Here is a 21,971-nt window from a genome sequence, read left to right as displayed (position 1 = left end):
GACCCACTGTAACTTCTGCACGCAGCTTGTGTGGGAGACAAAGTCTAATTAGCAGAAAAAGATGAAAGCAAGGGAAAAATACTCAACACATTGAGTATTTTGGAGGTATTCTGTATTTACAAACTGATCATCACATAAAGGCTATAGCTCACAAGAGCATAAATAGCTAGCAAAAGTTCTGAGATTCCCAGTTGCTCTCATCCTTCTAGGTTATTAAAAATATTGACGGTTTCATCCTAGGAAAAAATAAAAGAACAGGATGGGCAGTAGGGCTCTGGTTTACATGCAGAACACTTTACATAGAAGCCCTACCTTTGCTGTGCAATATAGCTTATATTATGGTGGCACTGAAATACACAAAAACATTGCATCACTTAGCAATGGAAATTTATAATCAGATTGCTAAATTGCTAAATAAAAGATGCTCCTTACAGAGGGCGTCCAACATCACCTTTGAAGGAGTAACTCTTGAGATTACTGTCAGTAGTAATTTGTAAGCCCTGTGAAGTAGCCAGGAGTGGACCTCCAGGAGTGGACCTCCAGTAGTGAAGAAACTGTGCTTCCACAGTATGTTTATTTAAATGTGGCACATGAGAATCTGTTCTGCTTGTTTGTTGTTTTTTTTTTTTAAAAAAAAAAAACCACTATTATTGTTTTTAGAGGCTTTTGAGAAGAAGTAAATGAGTTTTTAGAAAAAAATAAGGAAATAAACTTGGGAAGTTCTCTGTTCAGAATAAAGAAGTAATATTACAATTTAATGGTACAAAGTTGTTAAGGACATCCTTACTTTCCATTTTCAGTTCTTTAAAAATTTATTTGGTAATACAGGTGGAAAGCAATTTCTATATCTATATTTTCTTTTTTCTGATGCCAAAGAGAAACTTATTTCAGAGTGGTAGCTGAAACATAAAATACAAGATCAGGATTTATCTAAGCATTCTTGAGGTTTCTGGAAAGCAATGTTCCCAAATGCAAGGTTTATAATGAAAAGTAAAGGCCATTGCCCTTATGCTTACAACAAGCAATTTAGTAGTCTAGATGTGTGGAATGAAAGGAAGGGTGTTTGCTTTGTAAAGGGAGTGTAGGCACTTTTTGCTTGCATAGTATTCTCCTAACTAGCTACAAAGCAGCAAGTTTTGGGTAGTGCAGAGCTAAGTGGAGGCTATAAAAAGCCCCTAGTGAAGTTGTGGAAATCTACTGAGAGGATGACCCACTTCAGGTCCCGCTCTTTGTTGCACTAAGACTACTAGCTCCACCCTTTAAAGCTAGTTCAAATGAAGTATTATGAGTAGGGATCATGTCAGTTACAAGCATCACCACACAGAGTTGTTGGGTCTGCAGAAACCTTAAAACCTGGGTTCAGGCAGGAGCGTGAATGCGTCTGCAAATCACATTATCATAATATGATAAGTTTTCAGAATTAGGTACCAAACAAGTCAATTATTTAAAAACAGTATAAGTTAGTAGATATGTCAATTGAAAACATTTTCTTATCATTATAGGCAAAGTGACAGGTAATAGGATCATACTAAGGCACTAACATTGCTGCTGCTAAGTACTGGTGAGGTAGGTAATATATGATTGAGATCTTTAGTTTGAACATTAAATGCCACTGCTTTCTCAGTACAAAATGAAATGCAGATGCAATTCTTTAACTGTCTCACATATCCTAGGCTAAGACAGTAAGCTCAAGACTGTATCGCGTCAACTGAAAACTTTGCTCATTGTCCTGTACTACCATTAGCTACAGTACCATAGTTCAGCCTCGTGGTCAAGAGATTGGTAGGCTCATGTCCAATGACCTGTCTGCAGACCATGAGTACCAAGGGACCCAGTTGTAATATGACCCGTTGATGTAACTGATATTCAGTTGCAGACATGTTAATCTGTATAAAACAGGAGGTGTTTTAGATTTCATGATGATGTGTAGTACCTTCTGAAACCATCTCTCTCATTTCTTTTGCTTTCTCTTTAGAAATCCTTTTCTTGTCTTCATTTGATAGAATTTAAGTGATTCTGTAGACTTGGTTTGGTCAGAAATACTCTATTTAACATTCTGACAAAAAGGCCTTGCACTATTTTCGGAATTATACTTGTAAGTCTAATAACCCAGCCCCTGTAACTAGCAAGTCATCGTCACTCATGACAGCTGAGTGAGCCTGAGGAATGTAGCACATCTCCATCACCTGCTTGTGTTGCTTGTTCTGTCTTTGCAAATGACAAAACTTCATCCTCTGTATGCAAAGGCCATGAATCATTGTGAATAATGCCTGAATATCACTATATGTGCAAGGAATCTGTGGGGTGACACTGCCACAGTAGAACTCTGCTGCTAACACAGACTCTTCTTGAAGCAGGCCAAACAGGGCTAAGGTTGAATGAAAGGCATATTGCTGGTGTCTCACTCTGGGATGCTGATACTTTAAAAACACAAAGGAATGCGTTCTGTCTTGTTTTTGAGGGCAGAGGCTGTGGGGAAGTGTTTGCTTTTGGGCTTTCTTTATTTTTTTCCTCACCACTATTTTAAGCACAGCAGGACATGTTTTCTTTGGTAGCAACTCTAGAGGAAAAAAATTGCACTTGAATTTTAAAAGACCTGGAAGACATTTCCAGAGGCATCGCATGCAGCAAAAAATGCTATTCGCAGCAAATCTGTCTCCTGGCTTCTCTGAAAATTTCAGCTTTCTACCTGAGACTTTCCTCTCCCTCTAATGTGTTTTGCTTTCCCTGTGACACTGCAGTGTGCATGCCAGGAGCACTGTGGCCCAGCTTTCCCTGCCCCTATGGGCTGAGCAGGGCCCTGCAGGTTGTAACAGCAGCCTGCACCTAGCTAACTATTTCTTTCTCTCATAGGGAAAAGTGTCATGTCTCTCTACAGTCAGGTTTGCTCTCTGGTCACTTCTGTAGATGATCTCTTTCCAACTTCTTTACATCTTCATTTCCTGCTCACTTCACGCTGTGAGCTGACATACTATCAGTCAAATAATTCTCTGCACCATTAAGTACTTGTCAGGTTACATCTTTCTTACTCAGCAGCTACAGCAAATGAAAAGCATAGCTTCTGTTTCTTTCCATACATAATTCTCTCTTTCTGCAGCAAAGGTTTTTCATAACTTTTCTCTTTGCTCCTATTCAGCATGTTTTTTTTTATCCTATGTGCACTGATCTCTCATGCAAGTGATCGTTCATCTGAATTTACTGAGGTAACTTTCTAATTAATAGGGCTGCCCTATCCAAAGTTGCAGTCAGGACGCTATTTTATCACAGAATTTGCACACAGAGAAGGGGAAGCATGGGGCTTTCTTATTTCAAGAGTCTGATAAAGAATCACTGGGGGTTTAAGCACTCCCAGCACTAAGCCTGGAACACAGAAGAAATGGGACCCAGCCCTGCCTGTCAGATCATGTCACTATGCTCAGGAAGCACAGTACACAGTACCCCATGGTATGTGTACAGCTTGTCCTCAGTATTTCCCACATCCTGTGGCATCCTGACCAAATGTGGTCACTGTTTGCAAACAAACATCTGTGTTGTCCCCCTCCCTCCTCCTCTTTCTGGCTGGCCTGACGTCACGCCTAAATCACAGGGGCTCCCTCATCATGAGAGAGAGGCCTCATTTTTGAGTTTGGTTTTCCTTTTCAGTATCTGTCTCTACTGTCTTTGTGCCAGGCTAGTGGTGAAGGTTTTAACGAGTTCCCAGAGGAACCTTTTAGGAACGGGCTTATTCTTTCTGCAGAAGTTTGTAGTGTGTATAAGATTTCAATATGCAATCTTGTTCTCATATCTGTGACAATATACACCCGCTGTGCAAGAGATTTGTTTTTCTTTCTCTCTCCCTTCCCCCAAGGCTTCTTATTTTAGTCTTTCTGCAGCTACTTGCCCTCTCTTGCTCTATCCTCATCTTAACTTACTGCCTGCCCATTCAAAGAGCTACTGAAATGTTCTTTTTACTAACTATTCAAAGAACTGTTCTTAGATTAATACGTCAATAAATCATCAGTCAGGGTTCAGTGCTGGTAATGCATACACTGATGCTGTAAGAAGTAGACTTTCTGTAAACTTACTGGGAGTTTAGACTATGGATACCAACGTAATGTCTCCATAGTCGAGCCTGGTGATTAAACACCCCAAATCCCTGAAATGGAAATCTGAGATAAAAATCTGACATACTTCTACAATATTTTCAGTTTTTCATCATTTCAAGATGTAGCAGCAATGACAAACATTCACTTCATAGAAAAGCAGATGCATTATCGAAGATACTGCTCCTTACGGCAGATGGTGATAATTTTATACAGATATGGGATATCAGCTGCTGGAATTACAGTGTCAGGGTGAAAGAGGCATTTTAGATTTGGTTTTGGTATGGCATTAATAGCAGAAGCTACAAACTATTAGTCTTGGAGGCAAGCTTCCACTGTTATCTGAAATCAGCCTTTCTAAATCTGAAGGCTGAGATTTCTGGTAGCGGAAACCTCAAAGTGCTTGCAGTCCCAAGACAGCAAAGCCACTGGCTAGCTGTCAGCCTTAGCCTGACATCAGCCTTCCATCCTGACTGAGTGCAAATCAGCATCTGATCAGATTGCCATTTGCTGAAGGTAGCCATTGTCGTAAGAATAAAAGGTACCGAGTTACATTTGCAGTGGAAAAAAAGTCACATCTTCAGCCATTGTACCGTGCGCAGTGGAAACAGTCATCCAGCTTCCAGTTTCTCATTCAGTAATTTTCTAGTATAAAGTATACTTCTTTTTTTCCCGTAATTCACCTACTGGAACTGGAACTGAAGATTCCTTTTTTTTTTTTTTTTTTTTTTTTTTTTAAATATAACCACAGCAAAACCTGCCCCAAGGCATTTTTTTTCCTCTTTTTAATCACAATAAAAACAAGACCTGAGTTGGCTGCAGTTTCTGTTGAAGAAGTGGCAGGCTGCAGTACTTCAGACTCCTGAACAAAACTGACTGTTGTTGTATCCCGTGGATGGACCACAAAAAATCTGTGGTTTTCCCCTTCCCTTCCTCCCTTTTTATTTGTTTATTTTTAAAATTCCGTATGTCTTAGATGGTTTTATTGGCTGCTGTCATTTACAATGGCATAGGGATGGAAATATTTTATATTACTTGACAGAGGAATGAACAGACCTACATCTTCTCCTTCAGTGTTTCTGGTCAAGTTTAACTGAAAATTGGAATTGAGATGTTTATTATTATTTTTATGAAGTTTTTATACAAGACATCATAATGGAAATTATTGTATAATTGGCTCAATTCTACTTGCAAGACATTTAATTTTGTGATTTGTTTGTTTTCCCCAAATGCTGGGGTGCTGCACTGTACCGTAGCTGTCACATCTGGTGCTTTTGCTGCAAATTAGACAGTGAGACTCACTCAGGACTGCAATACTCTTGGACAAACTCCATAAATCTGCTCTTCAACCGTAATGTCACTTACAAAGCTTTTTTTGTTTATCCCATTACAGGTGCAAAACTCCTGCATACTTGCTAATGTTTTACACATTTAACTGTTTCCTAGGAGGAAAACGCTTCCAGTAATGGAACAGCCTCCCTCCATAACTCAGAGATTCTGCGGAGCAGGTCGGAGGGCACTCTGATTGACGTGGATGACCGGATACCTTCAGCCACCTACAGTATGCCTCTACTGCTGATTTCTATATTAAGGCTTTCCATCTCAAGCCTGTACTTCTACAAAACTCTTGATAGTGTTAAGAGCTACAGCTACTCTGTAAACCTCTGTACAACAGTTGTATTGGTTTTTTTTTTCTTGTACTGCTTGTGTTTTGCACAGCTCAAACCATAATGGCTGTCCTTGGAGTCAGAGTGTGGGGGTTGTCACACTGTCCCCTAGGAGAAACTTGCCAGCATAAGAGAAGTTCTCTGTCATGGCAAATATGATTCAGTGAGGTTAGGAGGAACCATTATCCTCATATGAACGAATGCTATTTAGGGTGTGTTCTTGGGGATGGAGATGGGAGGAGAAGAGAGAAGTCTTAGCCAAACTTCATTAATTTAGGGTTTCTTTAAAATACCAGAAATCTGAAATGGGACTTTTGATGTTAGGCCAGCTTAACAACCTGAGTTTTGGACTGTAGAAAACTCTGGGTTGAATATCATCCATTAATTTGAGTTAAAACCAGAATTACCTTAATCTCACTGCTATTTTAAACAAAAAAGTTAAGGTAATGTTCTCTTACATAAGGTAGACCTCTTAACTTTTATCCAGTTGCAGAAGTGACTAATGGTGAGCTTCACACTTGCTGTGCAAGCTGGGGAGTAGGAATTAATTCCTTGCTAACCTACTGTACCTCTGTAACTTGTGCTGTTAGCTTGGCATGCAAAAGACTCCAGCATAATGACATGGGCTCTGTCAGAGCTTTCTGCTTAGACTTCTGTGGAAGCATACCATTTAAGAAGATGGAGGCTGGAACACTTTAAAATATATATATATATATATATATATATAAATTTATAGAATTTTACTTTAGATTTTTTTTTTGTGTTTTTGTTTGTTTGTTTGTTTTTAATATGATGTTTCTACGGTAATAGCACCAGAATGCAGGGAAAGCTTTTGGACACAGGACAGAAATGAAAAGCCTTTTCAATTGGTGATTGAGCAGCCTAGCCGAGTCTAGTGACCTTGTGCACATTCATGCTGGCAACTCCTTTCAAAGATTCTGGTTGAGACAGTGCTAGAGCCTTCCAGATGATCAGCTAGGAAGCAGATAATTTCCATTTTGGTTCTTCTCATTTGGGATTTTTCTGGAACTCTGGAAAAATTTTACTGTTCAGGGTTTTTGTCACAGTTCACGAAAATTGGAACTGAAAAGTACAAGTGTTTCAGTTCTTTTTTTGGCTGAGTGCACTGCCATTCTTCTACTTCAGCAATAATTAATAACCTTGAAAACTCCTATGGGAAGTGTAATAATGAAGGATATAGATATGCTGAATGAATAGAAATGCTGAGTTTTTCGTCTAAAATTATAATCCTGTATAGGATTTTAAACAAGTACAAAGAAAGGAGAGTATAACCGCTGTACAGAATAGTGGCAAGTTATCAGTGACAGAAACCCTTAGTGCAAAAAGTTGAAGAGTCTCTGTTGCAGGAAGTGTGAGTCAATCAACACATAAGCCATCTTTTGTGAACTCTTATTAATATAAAATATTAGGGCATTTTATATTCACAACAAATAGACATTGTTCTTAATGATGGGTATTCTTATAAAAAACACATTACTTATATACTCTTGTCTATTTACATTTTTTTTACTATTTATTTGTCTATTGAAGATTGGACTAGATTATCTCAATGGTCCTTCCAAATCTTAGTAATTCTAAGATTCTATTATTCTATTTAAATGCAATCTCAGAAAAACTATTTGCCACAAAATCATTTCTTTCTGAATTTCAAATTGTAAAAGAATTCATAAATTATACCAATGAATTTTTAAAAGGAAAGCTGGTAGAACAAATTCCACTCACTCGGAGATAAATTGTAAGAATGCTGATATCAATTAAATACATGCGCTCTCAAATGAAAAGGAATCCATATTGTCTACAGTGTCTGAAAAACGAAACAGTGGTTGCTTAATTTTTGCATAGGGGTAGTCACAAAAGAAAGAAACCCATGGAATTTTATAGGAGACCAAGGATTACTGAAATGTAATGGCTGAAACCTTATGTCATCTTAGCATGCTTGATACTAATTAACATTTCTTGGTGTTCATAGTAACCAGAACTTTGCAGAAGATTTTTTACATCCTTCAGTGCTGATTTGTTAGTACTATTGTTATTATTACTAATAATGAAGATTCTTAATGCTACTTAAAAGCATTGATAGTCAATATTGATATTCTTTAATGATGTGAAGTAAAAACATATGGATATAATCCTTAACAAGTTGATCCATATGCATTTTAAGATGATAAATGTAGTCACCTGTCAGTCATTTTAAGAGTGTTGGTTGGAAATTAATGGAATGTCTCAAGTTTATATGATTTAGGAAATACTTTTTTTTTTTCCTCTTAAACAGATGTCAATGAAAGCAAAATGGATTTGGATATTGAGTGGTCTGATCTCTTTAAACATGCCCATACTGTTTCCAAGACTAACCCTTTCTGGAATGAACTGTCATCCTCCAACCCTTTTGTACATGATATAGCTGCTTCCAATAGAAATGAAAACAATAAATACTTGTCTATCATGAAAGAAAAGTCCTATTTGTTCTCTAAAGTTTCTAGTGATGGGGATTCTTTGGCTTCCTCAGGAGATGAGCTAAATATTGATTGTCTTCTAAGAAGGAGCTCAACAAGAAGGTCTGGACGATCCAAGAGTGTCTCTGACTTCTTGGATATTATTGATAACCGAAGATTTAATCCTCATAAGCCAACACCTCAAAAAACTACAGTTTCTGACATGGCATGCCTTCAAATTGATCGTGAAGCTTACAAGATGGCTTGGTTGAGTCACCGACAACTCACTCGGTCTTGCCTAGATTTAGAAGCCATGAGCCATAGTCCTGGATGGGCACAGACGCAAGCTACAGACGTTCATGTAGTTTGTAAACTGAATCATGAAGGGGGTTCAGTACAGCTACCTGACTCTGATATCAATGTTCACGTCCCTGTGGGTCATGTATTACCTGGAGAATTCCAAGAAGTCGGTTTAAGGGCTATCCTTAACCCTCCATCTTCATTTAACAACGAGCTGTCTAGCACTGTAAGTCCTCTGATAGAACTTACGTTGAGCAACCTCAACACGAAGGAAGCTATTTTCCTAGAGGTGAAAGTTGCAGCTAAAGTGAAGAATGATCCTCTCAGTCAAGTTATGAGTGACATTGTGTGTTTTTTTAGTCTCGATAAAGAAGGGCCTTTTAAGAAGCTGGAGAATTGCTACACTTACCAAGATACTATACAAGTGAAGCTATCAGACCTTAGTCACGTGATGTATGCAGTGATTGCAGTACAGGCAAACAAACTCCAGCCTCCAGCCACTAACGTCTGGGACTACATTCATAGAACTGTCTCAGTTGGAATTTATGGTCCCAAATATATTCATCCATCTTTTACAGCAGTTTTTGCAGTGTTTGGTCATAACTACATTCCAGGAAAACTTACAATTTGTGATATAAAAAAAGGAGGGAAAAATATGCCACCTGTAGTGTTTCAGCTGTGGGGAAAACATACATTTCTACTTGAAAAGCCCCAGGATCTAAGCATTTCTTTGGTATCCTGTGATCCAGATTTTGAAGTGAAGATGGAAGATGAAGGCAAAAATATTAAAGAGGAGGAACTGAAAACTGGTGAAATGGTCCGCCAACAATTCCTGTTTTCCATGCTAGGATGTAGGGAGATGCATTTTTTTGTTTTTCTTGTTCAGATTAAAGTCTCAAAAAGCAGCCAAGTAACACAGTTCCATGTTACAACCCCTGATCCAGCTCCAAAATTAAGTGGAATTATCAGTAGGACACAGCGCTTACAAAAACGCAAAGAAATCAAGTCTGCACCTTTGTTTTTAATACCAACAGTTAAATACCCAAAGTTTCAAAACAAAATTTTGAATGTTAATACTTATGGAGTGGCTTTGAAAACTGTGCTACGTCAAAATAAAATTGACTATTTGTTGGAATATTTTAAAGGAGACACAATAGCACTTCTTGGTGAAGATAAAGTAAAAGCCATTGGACAAGCTAAAATAAAAGAGTGGTATGTGGGAGTTCTCAGAAGAAAGATTGGTCTTGTACACTGTAAAAACATAAAAGTGATTTCCAAAGAGCAAGCTATGGACACTACTGACAGTGAATTGACAACCAGGAATCTTGTTGAACAGATTACATTGCCATTTAAAAAACTGACTTATATCTACTCAGTAGTTTTATCTACAGTATCAGAGAGTGTTTATGACTGGAGAGCTTTGGCTGAGGTGCTAGGGTATTCACATATATCTTTGGATGACTTTAATGAGGCACATGGTGATAAAGAATCCGACAGAGTTGCGCATGTTGTGAAGATGCTAAAGGAAGACTGCCATGCTAACAAAAAAAAGAGACTATTCCTTTACGAGCTCATTATTGTAAGTATTGTAAATATTGTAAGTATTGCATGAACTAACTTGGTTATTGGGAATGCATTGCCAAGAGGCTGGTCAATAGTAATATATGAACAAGAAAATGTTCTACACCTTCATAGGAACTTTTACAAACCTGAACATATTACTAATTGTTGTAGATACTTATAGGTGGAAAATGCATCCAGACTCTTATGAAAAATAATACTTTAATCCATTTATTTTAAACAGTGTTCTGTAAATATACCAGAAATCTTGCTCATGTTGACAGGCCATGGTTGAAGTTGTTTGGTCTTTTGTCATGGAAGTCATAAATCAATAGTAAATTGTTTACCTAAGCAGTTCACAGTCCTAATTAGAAGCAATTAATAATCACACAGTGGGGGAACTCTGTTATTAGCATTTCTGCCATAAGATGTATGTCTAAGATTGCCTTATGTTCTTAAAGCAAGGAAACTCTGACCTACCTTTTTGCTGAAGACAAGATTTTCTGTCCACAATTGACAATTTCAGTGCTGTAGCTGCATAAGGACAACAATGAAAATATTTTAGTACTTATTTTCAGCAGTTGCAACTTATATGAGGGCTGCTCTGAAAGTAATGCTTCCTATTTTATTATGTTGGCCCATGAAGTCAGAGGAACATGTTGGTGGTATGGCAGTACTTTCCTGGTGATATTCCATTACATTTTATTTTTTCTGAACTTTCCTGAACTTTCCTGGTGATATTCCATTACATTTTATTACCATGTGACAGATGGTAGCAGAGAGGCAGTCCACTTTGCTGAAATGTAAAGGGTCTTCATACTGTATACTACTGTCTGCTTCTCAGTAGCGTGACTTTAGAATATTATTCTAGATGGGCACTAGTATGGGAGAGTTTAGGATCCATATTGACTATTTTTTTGGGTAGCTACACTAGCCAAGCATCTTGCCTACCAAAAGTTGGACTGTTTCCATGAGAATTTTTATGGAACATTTTCTACTAAAGTATACAAGTAGCTGTTTTCAGGTGAAAAGCTTGCTATTGTATAAAAAAATCAGTATCTGAAAGCTGAGGAACTTTTCTGCTTTTGGTTCTTGATATTGCACTGTCAAGCCAATATTTTCTGTGGAACATTTTTCTGTTAATTTGAGGAGAAAAAAAAGTTAATGACCACCACCCATTTTCTCATTAGCTCTTGAGGAAATAAATAAGAAATGAAAATGCAGCATTTCAGGACTTTGCTCCTGGAAACATGTTAATTCATTTGATCTTGAAAGATCATTTGGCATGGAGGATATTTTCATTCTCACATTTCTGTGTGATGATTGGCAAATTTTCCATTATATGAAAGCAGTAAATCAAAGGGTGCTGGCCAGTGTAATCAGTGTTCTGGAAAAGCAGTAAACTAAGAACCACATCTTAGTATAACAGTATTTCAGTTTCAATTTTAAGTTCCATGTCATACTCTAAGATAATTTGATGGCCCAGATATTTTTGTTGAAGAATAATATTTTCCCTTCAGGATCCCTTAGCTGGGCAATATCTATGTGACACTGGAATGCTGAATCAGCTGAATGCCAGCCTAAGTTTTTCATAAGCTTGTGGGCAGCGTTCCTATGAAATTATTGGCAACGCATTTTTGTTGAAAAAATATTTGTCAGCTTAAAAATGTAGACTAGTGCTTTGAACACAAATGATAATGATGTTTGTAGGATGTTCCTTTGTGAAGGAACATTAATGAAAATGATTGTTGCAGGCACTTTTGAAAATAGATTGCCAGGGATTAGTGGCCCGTCTTACCCAGGACACCATCATTTTGACATCAGCTGTGAAACTTGGCAAATACTGGCGGGAGCTCGCAGAGAAGCTAGCCCGACTCACAAAGCAGCAAATAGAGGCTTATGAGGTACCCCATCAAGGGAAGAGTGGAGCAGTAGCTCTGGAGGTAAGGTTCTGGGTAACGCAATGTGCACACTTGCTCCTTCCTAGAGACCTTTCTTCTTCCTTGCTGTGTGTAATTCTTTCCTTTTATAGTTACTGACTCTGTATTTAGTTTGTAATCTCTTTGATGCAAGGAATTCTTGTCAAGTTTTGCTTGCAATTATTTAGATTTTCCTTTGAGGCCAGTTACAGAGTGTTGTGCCAAATTAATTTGCTGCGGAGATCCTGGTATCTCTCTATCTTGAGTTTCAAATCTTTACTTTCCATCCCAGGGGTCACTTTCAGTCCCTTATTGACCTGCCATCTCATTTTTAATCTTGCTCACTCCTCTGTCTTTCTCTTTCCCAGCTGCTGTCATTTCAGTTGCAGTAAGGAAGACCATCTAGTCCTTGCATGAGCCCCTTCAAATCACCTTCAGTACAGCTTTTGTTCTCTCCACTGAAAGCAAGCTTAACTTTACTATTAACACTTCCCTCTTCTGCGTCTGTGTCAAATTTGTCACCATCTGATTCAGACAAGGCAGTGTTACAAGAGGCTGGATTCTCTGACACCAGTTTCACCTCTGTCCTTTTATATAAACATGGCTTTTTTAATTGGATGGTTTGCCATGTAGCTCATAATATTTGCCCTCTGTTGTAAAAGCACTCTGGTTAAATAGAAGTATGACTTCTAAATAAAAGTCAAGTTGTCCTCTCTGATGTATTTTAATGTGTATACAGTCAAGGGGCAATTTCAGCACCTAAGTATCTCTCTAGTGCTATTTGGAGATGCTCAGAGGTATCCATAGTATCCATGAAATGTGACAGATGTGTCATAAGACTTAGGTTGGGCTCATGTCCACACCTCTGAATTGAGGGCCAGCCTGTGTTCCTGACACACCTTAGCCTGGGCAGCCAGCTTTCTTCCTACATTTCTCTACTTACTATATCCACTTTCTCCCACAGAGTTATGTGCCAACAACTGATAGTTCTCAGACTGAGTTTTACATTGAGCATTCTCTTATGTGTATCACTGAATGTTGCTCGACATGACTTTTCTGCTTGGGCTTTGGCATTCAGGACTGACTTTCCCTTTGCCTGTAATATCCTCTGATTATTGCAGGTAATGCACGTTATCCAGTGCATTATCCTTCTCTGTCACATCTTGGTACCTAACAAATTGCTTCTATTTGCCATTCACAACTTCACAGCAGCTCAAGATATTTTTTCTTCCTTTTTCTTTCCTTGTAGCTGTTTGTTTCCTGTTGAGCATATTTTCTTTTCTGTAGTCTAAATCCATTGAGTCTTTAATCTCAGTCTTATCTGCTTTGTGATTACTATCAAGAGATTTCTGCTCTGATCATGAACCACCAATTCTTACTCACTCTGAATGCCTCGCTCCAGCTCCAGACCCATATTTGACTCAGATTCCATGCATTCACATACAGCGTTCTGCATTTACTGCAAAATTCTATAATTTCTACTTGAAAACATTTCCTACTCCTCTAATCTTGCTTTTCTCTGAGCTATTTCATGGTTTGCTTTGTTTTGTTGTTCTGGGTACATTACTTGTGCATGGATGCACAATTCTCCTTACATTTTTTGTTATTATAAAACTCTACTAATCATTTGACTACTACTCTCTTTCCAGTGGAAAAAAAAAAAGTCACCTTGTTATTAACTCTATTTTTGCACTAGTGTGTGACTGACTGTCACTTCCATTTTTAATTTTTGTAGTGCCTGGTCTATCTTCTTAGACTTTTGTTTTACATGCTAAGCTTCCTTTGTTTGACAAAATCACAGCTTTCTTGAGCAAGAATTTTAGAGCTCATTATACCTGAGTAATGTGTGATTCTACCAGCCTCCATGGTATTTGGAAATCCTTTCTTAGCTACCAGACAGTAGAACCAACATAATCTTAAAGCACTTCTTTCAGCACAATGTGTGCAATGTGTATATACACACATATATATGATATTTACTTTGCTACATACATATTTACTTTGCTTCAAATATATAGGCATTATATATCCGTCTGTGTACATTCCCACATAATATAAATCATAGTGTAATAAACCACCTAGATTTTCTACCTTCCCATGACAGTATCTTATGCCTGAAGATAGTACAGTCAAGTTCACCATATAAAGCCAGCAATAGATCCCTGAACTTCTCAGTGGTCTAGTGAATTGAACCTCTATTCGGAAAACAGTACCCTGCTTATAAAATTTCTTGTGTACGTTCAGTGGGAGTGCCTATGTGGGATGCAAAATGAATATAGCTAACGCGGTGTAAATTCATACCTGTGTGGGAAAGCCCCCATGACTGTTACCAGGCTAGTGTTAGTCTGATTATTTATTTCAGAATGGTTGCTGTTCATTGTATTTACTTTGAAGCTACAAAAGAAGCCCCTTTAAAATAATCTTATCCTGGCCTGGAGTTTTCCAATTGAATTTTTTTTTTTTTTTTGATAGTAGTTGTTGGTCTGTAAGTGAAAAACTAAGAAAAGTTGAAGGAGTAATGAGTTCTGACTAATTACTGACTATTGTCTGAAAACATTAACCAATTCATTAATCAAGGACTATTCTCCATCAGAAGGATTGATTGGCCAAAAAATGTTTCTATTTCTAAACTGAGTATTTTTCTTAGGGGGAGAAATCTTCTCTCAGATGATCACAAAGACAACTTGAGGTGCATACAATTGATGCCTAGCTTTTGAAGTGCTTTTCATCAGTAAATTCCAAATCACTTTATGAAGAATGTAGGTATCATTATTATCTACTCAGCAGAGGTAGTGGGAGCAGAGGAAAAACCCAGGCACGTAGCTGAGATGTGATTTGCTCAGCATGCTGCAGTGATTTAATAGTTTGCCTTAAAAATCTGCTTTGTTGAAATTCAGCAGTGTCAAACCTGATTTAGTTCAGCTGCTGCATTAGAGCATGTGAATGTGGAGAAGGACCTACCTCAGATGCCTGGTCAGCAGTATTAGTTAGGTGTGATGAACATGTGGGTTACTGCCTCGTTGCATTACTGATGACTGGTTCATAAGGTTCTGATTGTCTACATTTTTCTTTTGTCCTGGAAAAAAAAAAAAATCGGTTGAGGAAAGCACGGTTTATATTTTAGGCATGTTTCAGACAATTCTCTGATTGTGCAGTGTCAGACTGACCTTCAATGTAAGTCAAAGCATAGCATCTTTTAATACTCCCAGTCTTTTCACATACTAGTAAGGATCACCAGCGAAAGGCTGTTCCCTAATCTTTCAAATAGCCTGGTCCAGCAGGCTATAAGAAAAGGAAGCAGGAGACAGAGAAAAGGCATAGCCAGCAGTAGCATATCAGGAAATCCCAGTTTTCTTGTTAGCTATGTTGCTTATCAAGGTAGAAATAAGAATAAAGAAACTATTCAATGTCATCATCCATGCAACCATAGTGAGCTGTTTTTTCCATTAAAACGTATTATAACATCAGGTATTAATGGTTGTACATTACAAATGTTCGTTTGTTTGCTTGTTTGTTTTCTACTCATTACTGCATCTTATAAAATGAAAGAATTTCTTATTTTTAATTTCTTCTAACAACTACCAAATTACTTCCTTCCTTTTGTAACCTTACAGTTATAATTTAAGAATGACTTGCTTAAAGTCAGCATAAGGCACCATTCATTTTGGATAATGGTGATACTCTTCTCACCTGTAGAGTTTAAATGACAAACTTCACCCAATGCACTAGCACTTTCTTATGGCTTAAACTAAAGGCAGAAACCAGACTAATGAGACCATGAGGTACACTACCACAGAGATTAATTGAACAGGTTTTTGCATTTAATTAAAAAATAAGGATGGGGGAGAAAGGCAGTAGAAGATGATGGAGATGTTGACAGAAACTACAGTAGAGTTAATATTGGAGTAAGTTAGGAGTTAGTTCTTAGCCCAAATAAGGAGGTAAGTTCAGAACCACAGGCAAAGGAATTTCCTCCAGCTACTTGTTTTCTCAAGTGATCAAATAAAAAGAGCTCAAAGTAAGGAAGTGGAGCTTTACATTGTGTATTGCAAATTCATAGGACAGGATATTGAAGAAATAACCAATTTCCTCTGAATTACCCTTCAGAAACATGACAATTGTTTCACCTTTAAAAAAGGGAAAAAGATTTAAAAAATCCTTTTAGAATTAAGTGACTTCTGATCACTTCTGTGTTTATATATACATGTGTACACATCAGTTCATGTGCTTTTATTGCTATGTATAAGTGTATTTTTCTCAAAACACCATATGACAGTACTATTTAGGAAAGTAAAGGGTTTATTTATGGCTTTGTGTATCATCCATACAACTGATAATTAAATTGCTGTTTGTTTGCAAAACCTCTGTTGCCAGTGAGGAGAAGGGAACTAGTTGTGTAAGTTAAATTTTCAAAAGTAGAGGATGGGAAGACAGGCTTTCTGTTTGTAAACAAGAACAAACTTACTCTGTACATCAGCACTTTGAAAGATGCCAGTCCAGCTTGGTATCTGAATCATGCTGCCATATCTGCATTAATGCCACAAGGTAAATGACAAATTACAGCTGGGAAAGATCTATTCCATATTTGTTAGTCATAAAATAATTAAACATATTGTAGTTTGCAATAAGGAGCACTGGTAACTTGTTTTTTCTTATATATATATATTTTAATTTTTATTATTTCCTTTATTTATTGCAGGATAGTTTTTAAAATACCATGCCCTAATTTTGAGAAGTTAATATAAAAACTTTTGATTTTCCTGCTTTTTGAGCAGTTTTATTTGCTCATTTGCTTCTGTTTTGTTTTGATCTATTAGTAGGCAGATCTTTCTGTTGATGTCACTTGAAAATATTGTTGTGTAAATAAGAACTATGTTTAAATGTTCCAGGCTTCATAGGGGGACAGTGGAACTTTAACCACCAAAAGTACAAGTCAAACTCTAAATGAGGAAACTACTATTGGATGTTTATGTCTCAAAAATGATCAAGGGGAAAAGCATTTTCCTTCTACCTTTGTGCCTTTAGTTTTACTTTCAGACATAGATGTATATTGACTTTGTGATAGTTATCTGAATGAAAACTTTATCTTTCTCTTATTATTCCTCTGAGAATTCTAGTATTTCATATCAATGAAGTACGTAAGGTTCCTGGATTTTTCTTAATGAATATACCTTATATGAGAAAGTATGTCAATGGCTAGAGATCAAATAATTATTTTTCTTCTTTCTCTTTTCTCTGACTGTTGGAAAGATGTAGCCTTTTTTTTTTTTCTGTTTTCCCTGCAGTAGTTCAATTTCTGCAATTAAGCTTTTTCATAATTTTCCCTTCTTTGCAGATGATGTGGAAACCTGCATATGACTTTCTCTACACGTGGGCTGCCCATTATGGAGACAGCTACAGGGATGTCTTACAAGACCTGCAATCAGCCTTGGATAAAATGAAAAATCCAGTAACAAAACAGTGGCGAGAGTTAACTGGAGCGTTGATTCTTGTGAACTGCATGGAAGTTTTAAGGGCAAGTGCTTTCTCCAGAATGGAGGAAGAAAACTAGACTATCAAGATACATTTTTGGAAAATCTAGAAACTGTACTGTTATTTGTGTTTCAACAATACTTTCAGAGCAGGGCTAAATGCTGCTGAAGTTGAGTCTAGCCCCATGGTTCTCAGCTACAGCCATTCAAAATTGCCAGGCCTAGCTCATAGCTACTGAGGAAGTAGGAAAAGGATGAGGTCAAAAATGACTTGAATATTACAGCCTGCTTTCTACAGGGAGCTATTTCTGATTGCACCGATTTCTAGGTGGGAATTAGTTATAGAAACAGAGCCTTGCATGAATAAGTGCAGCCCATGGGGCATATGTTTACATTGTTTTCATCAGGGCATTAAAATCTAAGTATTTAAAACATTTTAATTGCTGTCCCAAATCTTCAACTCTAAGGGAATATGTACAGGATAACCTAGAAAAACTAGGATTCTTTGTCCTAAGCTGGGATAAAACTAATCTTCTTCCAAAAGTGTAATTCAACAGTTATTTACACTTGGAAGCAAAGGCTTATGCTGTGCATTCCTTCCAAAACAGCTTTTGGTTCATTTTATGGAGTCTTAAAAAGAGACAGGCAATGTAGTAGTCAAGGTCAGTTGGTTTGCTGATGTAGCTCTAAAGGGTTATTTTTTGTGTGTGTGTGTCTAGAAATACAGGAAGCTTTCTTGGTGTACATTGTCCATCCCTCTGATTATTTGCATATTTTTCCTCTGTTATCGTTAATTAGGGAAGACTGGCTTGGTAGATATAAGGGTTGTAGACTGTTTATAACCTCTTCTGTTGATCATTCTTTTCTACCTTACTGTATGAGGAATATGAGTGATGGCTATTATTTTCTCAAAATAAAAAAAAAAAGAAAAAGAAAAAAGAAAAAGTTAGCAGTGGGGTGCTTTCTAGAATTTTTTTTTTTGCAGCAATTAATTTTCATTAGTCATATGCTCTAAAAAGAACCCCACTTAGACATCAATAAAAGTCTTGCAATTACTAGGTAGCTTATTATAAATACAGAAAATACAGGCTGAATAATAGCTACAGACTAACCGACTTGATTGTAATTATTTTTTATTATGAGCATCTAAATAAATTTTTAGTTAAGTAGAAGCTTCAAAAGGTTAAAGCCATTTTAAGGATCTTTAATTCACATTTGTTCAGAAACATTAGCATATACTCATGACAGCTGGGAGAAAAGAAATCTGGGTTCTGTCATCACTTGTTGGCAAGACAAAGCCAAATGCTTTCTGGAGTATCACAAAGGAGTAGCATTACAGTTAAGAATCTGTGCTTCTGCTGTTTTGTTAGATGACCTCTACTAACAAGGAAGGTTTTGTGATTCTAAAACCAAATAGCACATGTAAACATTTCTCCTCCCCTCTTCTTTCCTTTAACCTGCTTTCTTTTATGCTTTCTTTAAGCTTTCCCATTGCATTCATAGCTCAGAAAAGAGTCTGAGGAAAGAGCTCTTGCTCTGGTAACCGAAAAGCTTGCTCAACAAAAGACCCTTAAGCACGAAGGCATGACTGAATTAGCATGCATGCAAGTCATTTGGCTTCAGTGGATTTGTTCTTGATTTGCAAGAGATTGAGGGATTCAGACTACAGAGCATCAATTGTCTTTGTTTATCAGTGAAACCTGGAGAAAAAGCATATATATTGTTGGAAATTCCTGTTGTTTCAGTTAGCACGTATTTCGTACCTTGACTCCTCTAGTTTTAAAAAGAGCTGCAAAGAAAGTGTAAAACACATTCTCTTGTTCACTTGTGATTCTGTGCAGAGACCAGCTGTTGTTCCCTGCTTGCAGTTATGAAGCCCCCAAAAGGGGAAAAAGCATCTATGAGCTTTGCCATGCTGCTGGATAAGAGAAAGGTGCTTATTTATAGGTAAAATGCTGAATTGGAATATTAAAATTATAAATTTAAATAACAGAAACCAAATTAAAATAAATTATTGAAAATAATCCTTAAACTTAGCACTGCATGCCCTGATGAAGGCTTTTGTACGTTTTCCAGATTTGGTCTCAAGGCCAGTTCCTTTCATTGATGTGAAACAACAGCAAAATTGTTTCTGCTTAGAACAAGAGTTGAATTTGGCCTGGTAGATTTAGTAAATATTGACTTAGTGAGTCAGTGTTCTCCTTAGCTTGCAACATTAAGCAACTGGTCTTTCAAGTATATTTCTTTAAAAGGAAATTTATATCTGTCCGTAGTTGTGCTGTACCCCACGCTCTGTATACTGCAGGCTTTGACTGTTAATTGTTCTCCCCGTTTCTGCTTTAAGCTCATATGAATGAAATGTGCACTCGTGCAATATTCTGTTTACTTTAGCATCCCACACTGGATACATGAAATAATAGGTATTAAAATCTCATATTTTATTTAGTGCTCTAGTATTCAAAGCCACAAAATGCCAGCTGAGAGTGAAAGCAGCTGCATGCAGCAGCAGCACACATAGAGAAGCACATGGGTCTAGTAAACACACAGTTCTTGACCTTTTCTCCTTTCTTCCCACTCTGTCAAGAGAAAACAGCTTTCCCATGAGCCTGCATACATACCTTCCTGGGTTTCTGCAAAGCGGGTGAGATTAATAGCTCTCTGAGAGGAGACGAGGCAAAATAAGTCTGTTCCTTGCCTTAAATGACCCTCTGTTTCCAGTTTCCATTCCATTTCCCTTTGGATGTGTAGGCAGACAAGACCCTTTCACTATTCTTCTAGCATCTGGATTGGTACAGTTCTTAAACAGATGAAAAATGTGTGAGCAGCCAATTGCTTTATGATTTCACCTAATGATGAAAGCTGGAAAAATAATTACTGCAGCTCTGTCTGCCCTTGGAAGGGGTAGACATACTGCGTGGTGGGCAGCAGTAAAGAAAGTCTAGCTGCCACTTGCACTAGAACTGCTATTTTTTTAAATTATTTTTTTAAATTAAGAAGTCATTCCTGCTCTTGCAGTGCAGAGACAACTCAGCTGTGTGCCATTTGATGGCACACTGCAGTGACGTGTCTCTAAATTAACAGGAGAGAAAAAAGAAGTTATTCCCCCATGGGTTTCTGTCCTCCATTTGGGTTTTGGGAAAGACTGTGTTCTCATCTTTCTGCTTTTTCATCATCTTCGTCACCTATGGACAGCCAAACCAAATACAAATAGAAGGCTTTGCTATTTTGTTCTGTTTGTGTCCTAGTTATTAGAATGCCCACAAAAAGATAATGCAACAGAGAATGCGAGGGTTGGATGTTTTTTCCCTCTTGGAAAAGCATGAAACAAAAGGAATTCCACACATTAATGTGAGAGAGTATCCCATCTGTTAAAGCCTCTGGAGAAGTTCTACAGAAATTGTAGATATGTAAAGAAAATGTTAGTTCAGTACAAGTGGTAACTGTTGTTCCTGATAGCTCTTCTGCTGTCAGTAAATATCTACAGACAGTATGGGACGTAGTCTTCAAAATAACCTGAAGATTGTTCTTAGTACATATGTGCCACTTATTATGTGTTGCCGATGTATATATGTTATCTATTTTTTTTTTTAATTAACGGTATATATTTTTAAAATAAACAAGGAAAGATGATATTGTCCACTGGAATCTTGTACGGATTTTATCTTGTTTTTGTAAGCTAAGGGAGAGAGGTCAAGGACAACAGTTCTGTTAATACCTGAGAAATGAATGGTGCCCATGTGTACTTTCCTTCATTTGAAAGTTCTGTGCTAAAAATATGGATGTACCCCCATTTTAGCCTGTTTATAAGCAGGAGTAACTGGCTTATATCACTCCCTGAGGCAGCAGAATGAACCAACTGCTGAGAGCAGGGCTGTCTGCAGAGGTGATGGGGCAGCCCGTTCCCCTCAGAGGGACATGTCCCAGAACACGCTCCTTTCTGTGGCAGAATCATGCCTGCAAGTTTGAAAAGGTGAATCTTTGTTTGAAAAGGTCATTCAAAACTAGCACAAGCTTCTGAACCCTTGGAAGAAAGAGAGAATACTGCTGTTCAGATTTAATTATATATTTATCTCGTTTTTCTCAAATCAAATTGTTACTGGATATCATTGTCCAGTTAGACAGTCTACATCTTAGATGCTCAATTAACAATCATGATTTTAATTTAAAACTAAGTGTCAGGAATTACTATACTGACTGGAAAGTGCATTTACATATTCATTCTAAATCCCAGCTTTTAAAATGTAAATGAACTGGCCTGCACCGAAGAAGGAGGGCAACACAATAGTCCCAAAAGCAGGCAAATACAAAGGGCATTCAGTTCCATTCCATAACTTCAGCATTTTAAGCATTACAATCTTGGTAAATTCAGAACAAGATCTAAAATGTAGCCTTGACAAATACAATACGCTGAGAAAAAAGAAAATCAGGACTGACAGGGAGGAAGTGAATAAACAATGACTGTTCTGCATGTCTCATAACAGTGAAGTTATCAGGCAGTGGGTTTAAAAATATGCTGAAG

General features: G+C 37.4%; 1 protein-coding gene across 2 annotated transcripts in view; it reads left to right on the top strand.

The window, feature by feature from the left end:
• Positions 1-21,097, top strand: part of MACC1 (MACC1, MET transcriptional regulator) — a 34,079-nt gene extending 12,982 nt beyond the window's left edge. Inside the window, exons 2-5 of one of the 2 annotated variants that reach the window (XM_418705.8) lie at positions 5,529-5,643; positions 8,043-10,081; positions 11,817-12,005; positions 17,317-21,097. In XM_418705.8, the coding sequence (XP_418705.5) occupies positions 5,529-5,643; positions 8,043-10,081; positions 11,817-12,005; positions 17,317-17,532 (2,559 nt within the window). In that variant the 3' untranslated portion in view covers positions 17,533-21,097. The remainder of the gene's footprint in view (positions 1-5,528; positions 5,644-8,042; positions 10,082-11,816; positions 12,006-17,316) is intronic. The other variant, XM_015281864.4, reaches the window with a different exon arrangement.
• The last annotated feature ends 874 nt before the right edge of the window (positions 21,098-21,971 follow it).

Source organism: Gallus gallus, chromosome 2, assembly GCF_016699485.2.
Source record: "Gallus gallus isolate bGalGal1 chromosome 2, bGalGal1.mat.broiler.GRCg7b, whole genome shotgun sequence".
Classification (NCBI taxonomy): Eukaryota; Metazoa; Chordata; class Aves; order Galliformes; family Phasianidae; genus Gallus; species Gallus gallus.
This window is presented reverse-complemented; position numbering and strand designations above follow the sequence as displayed.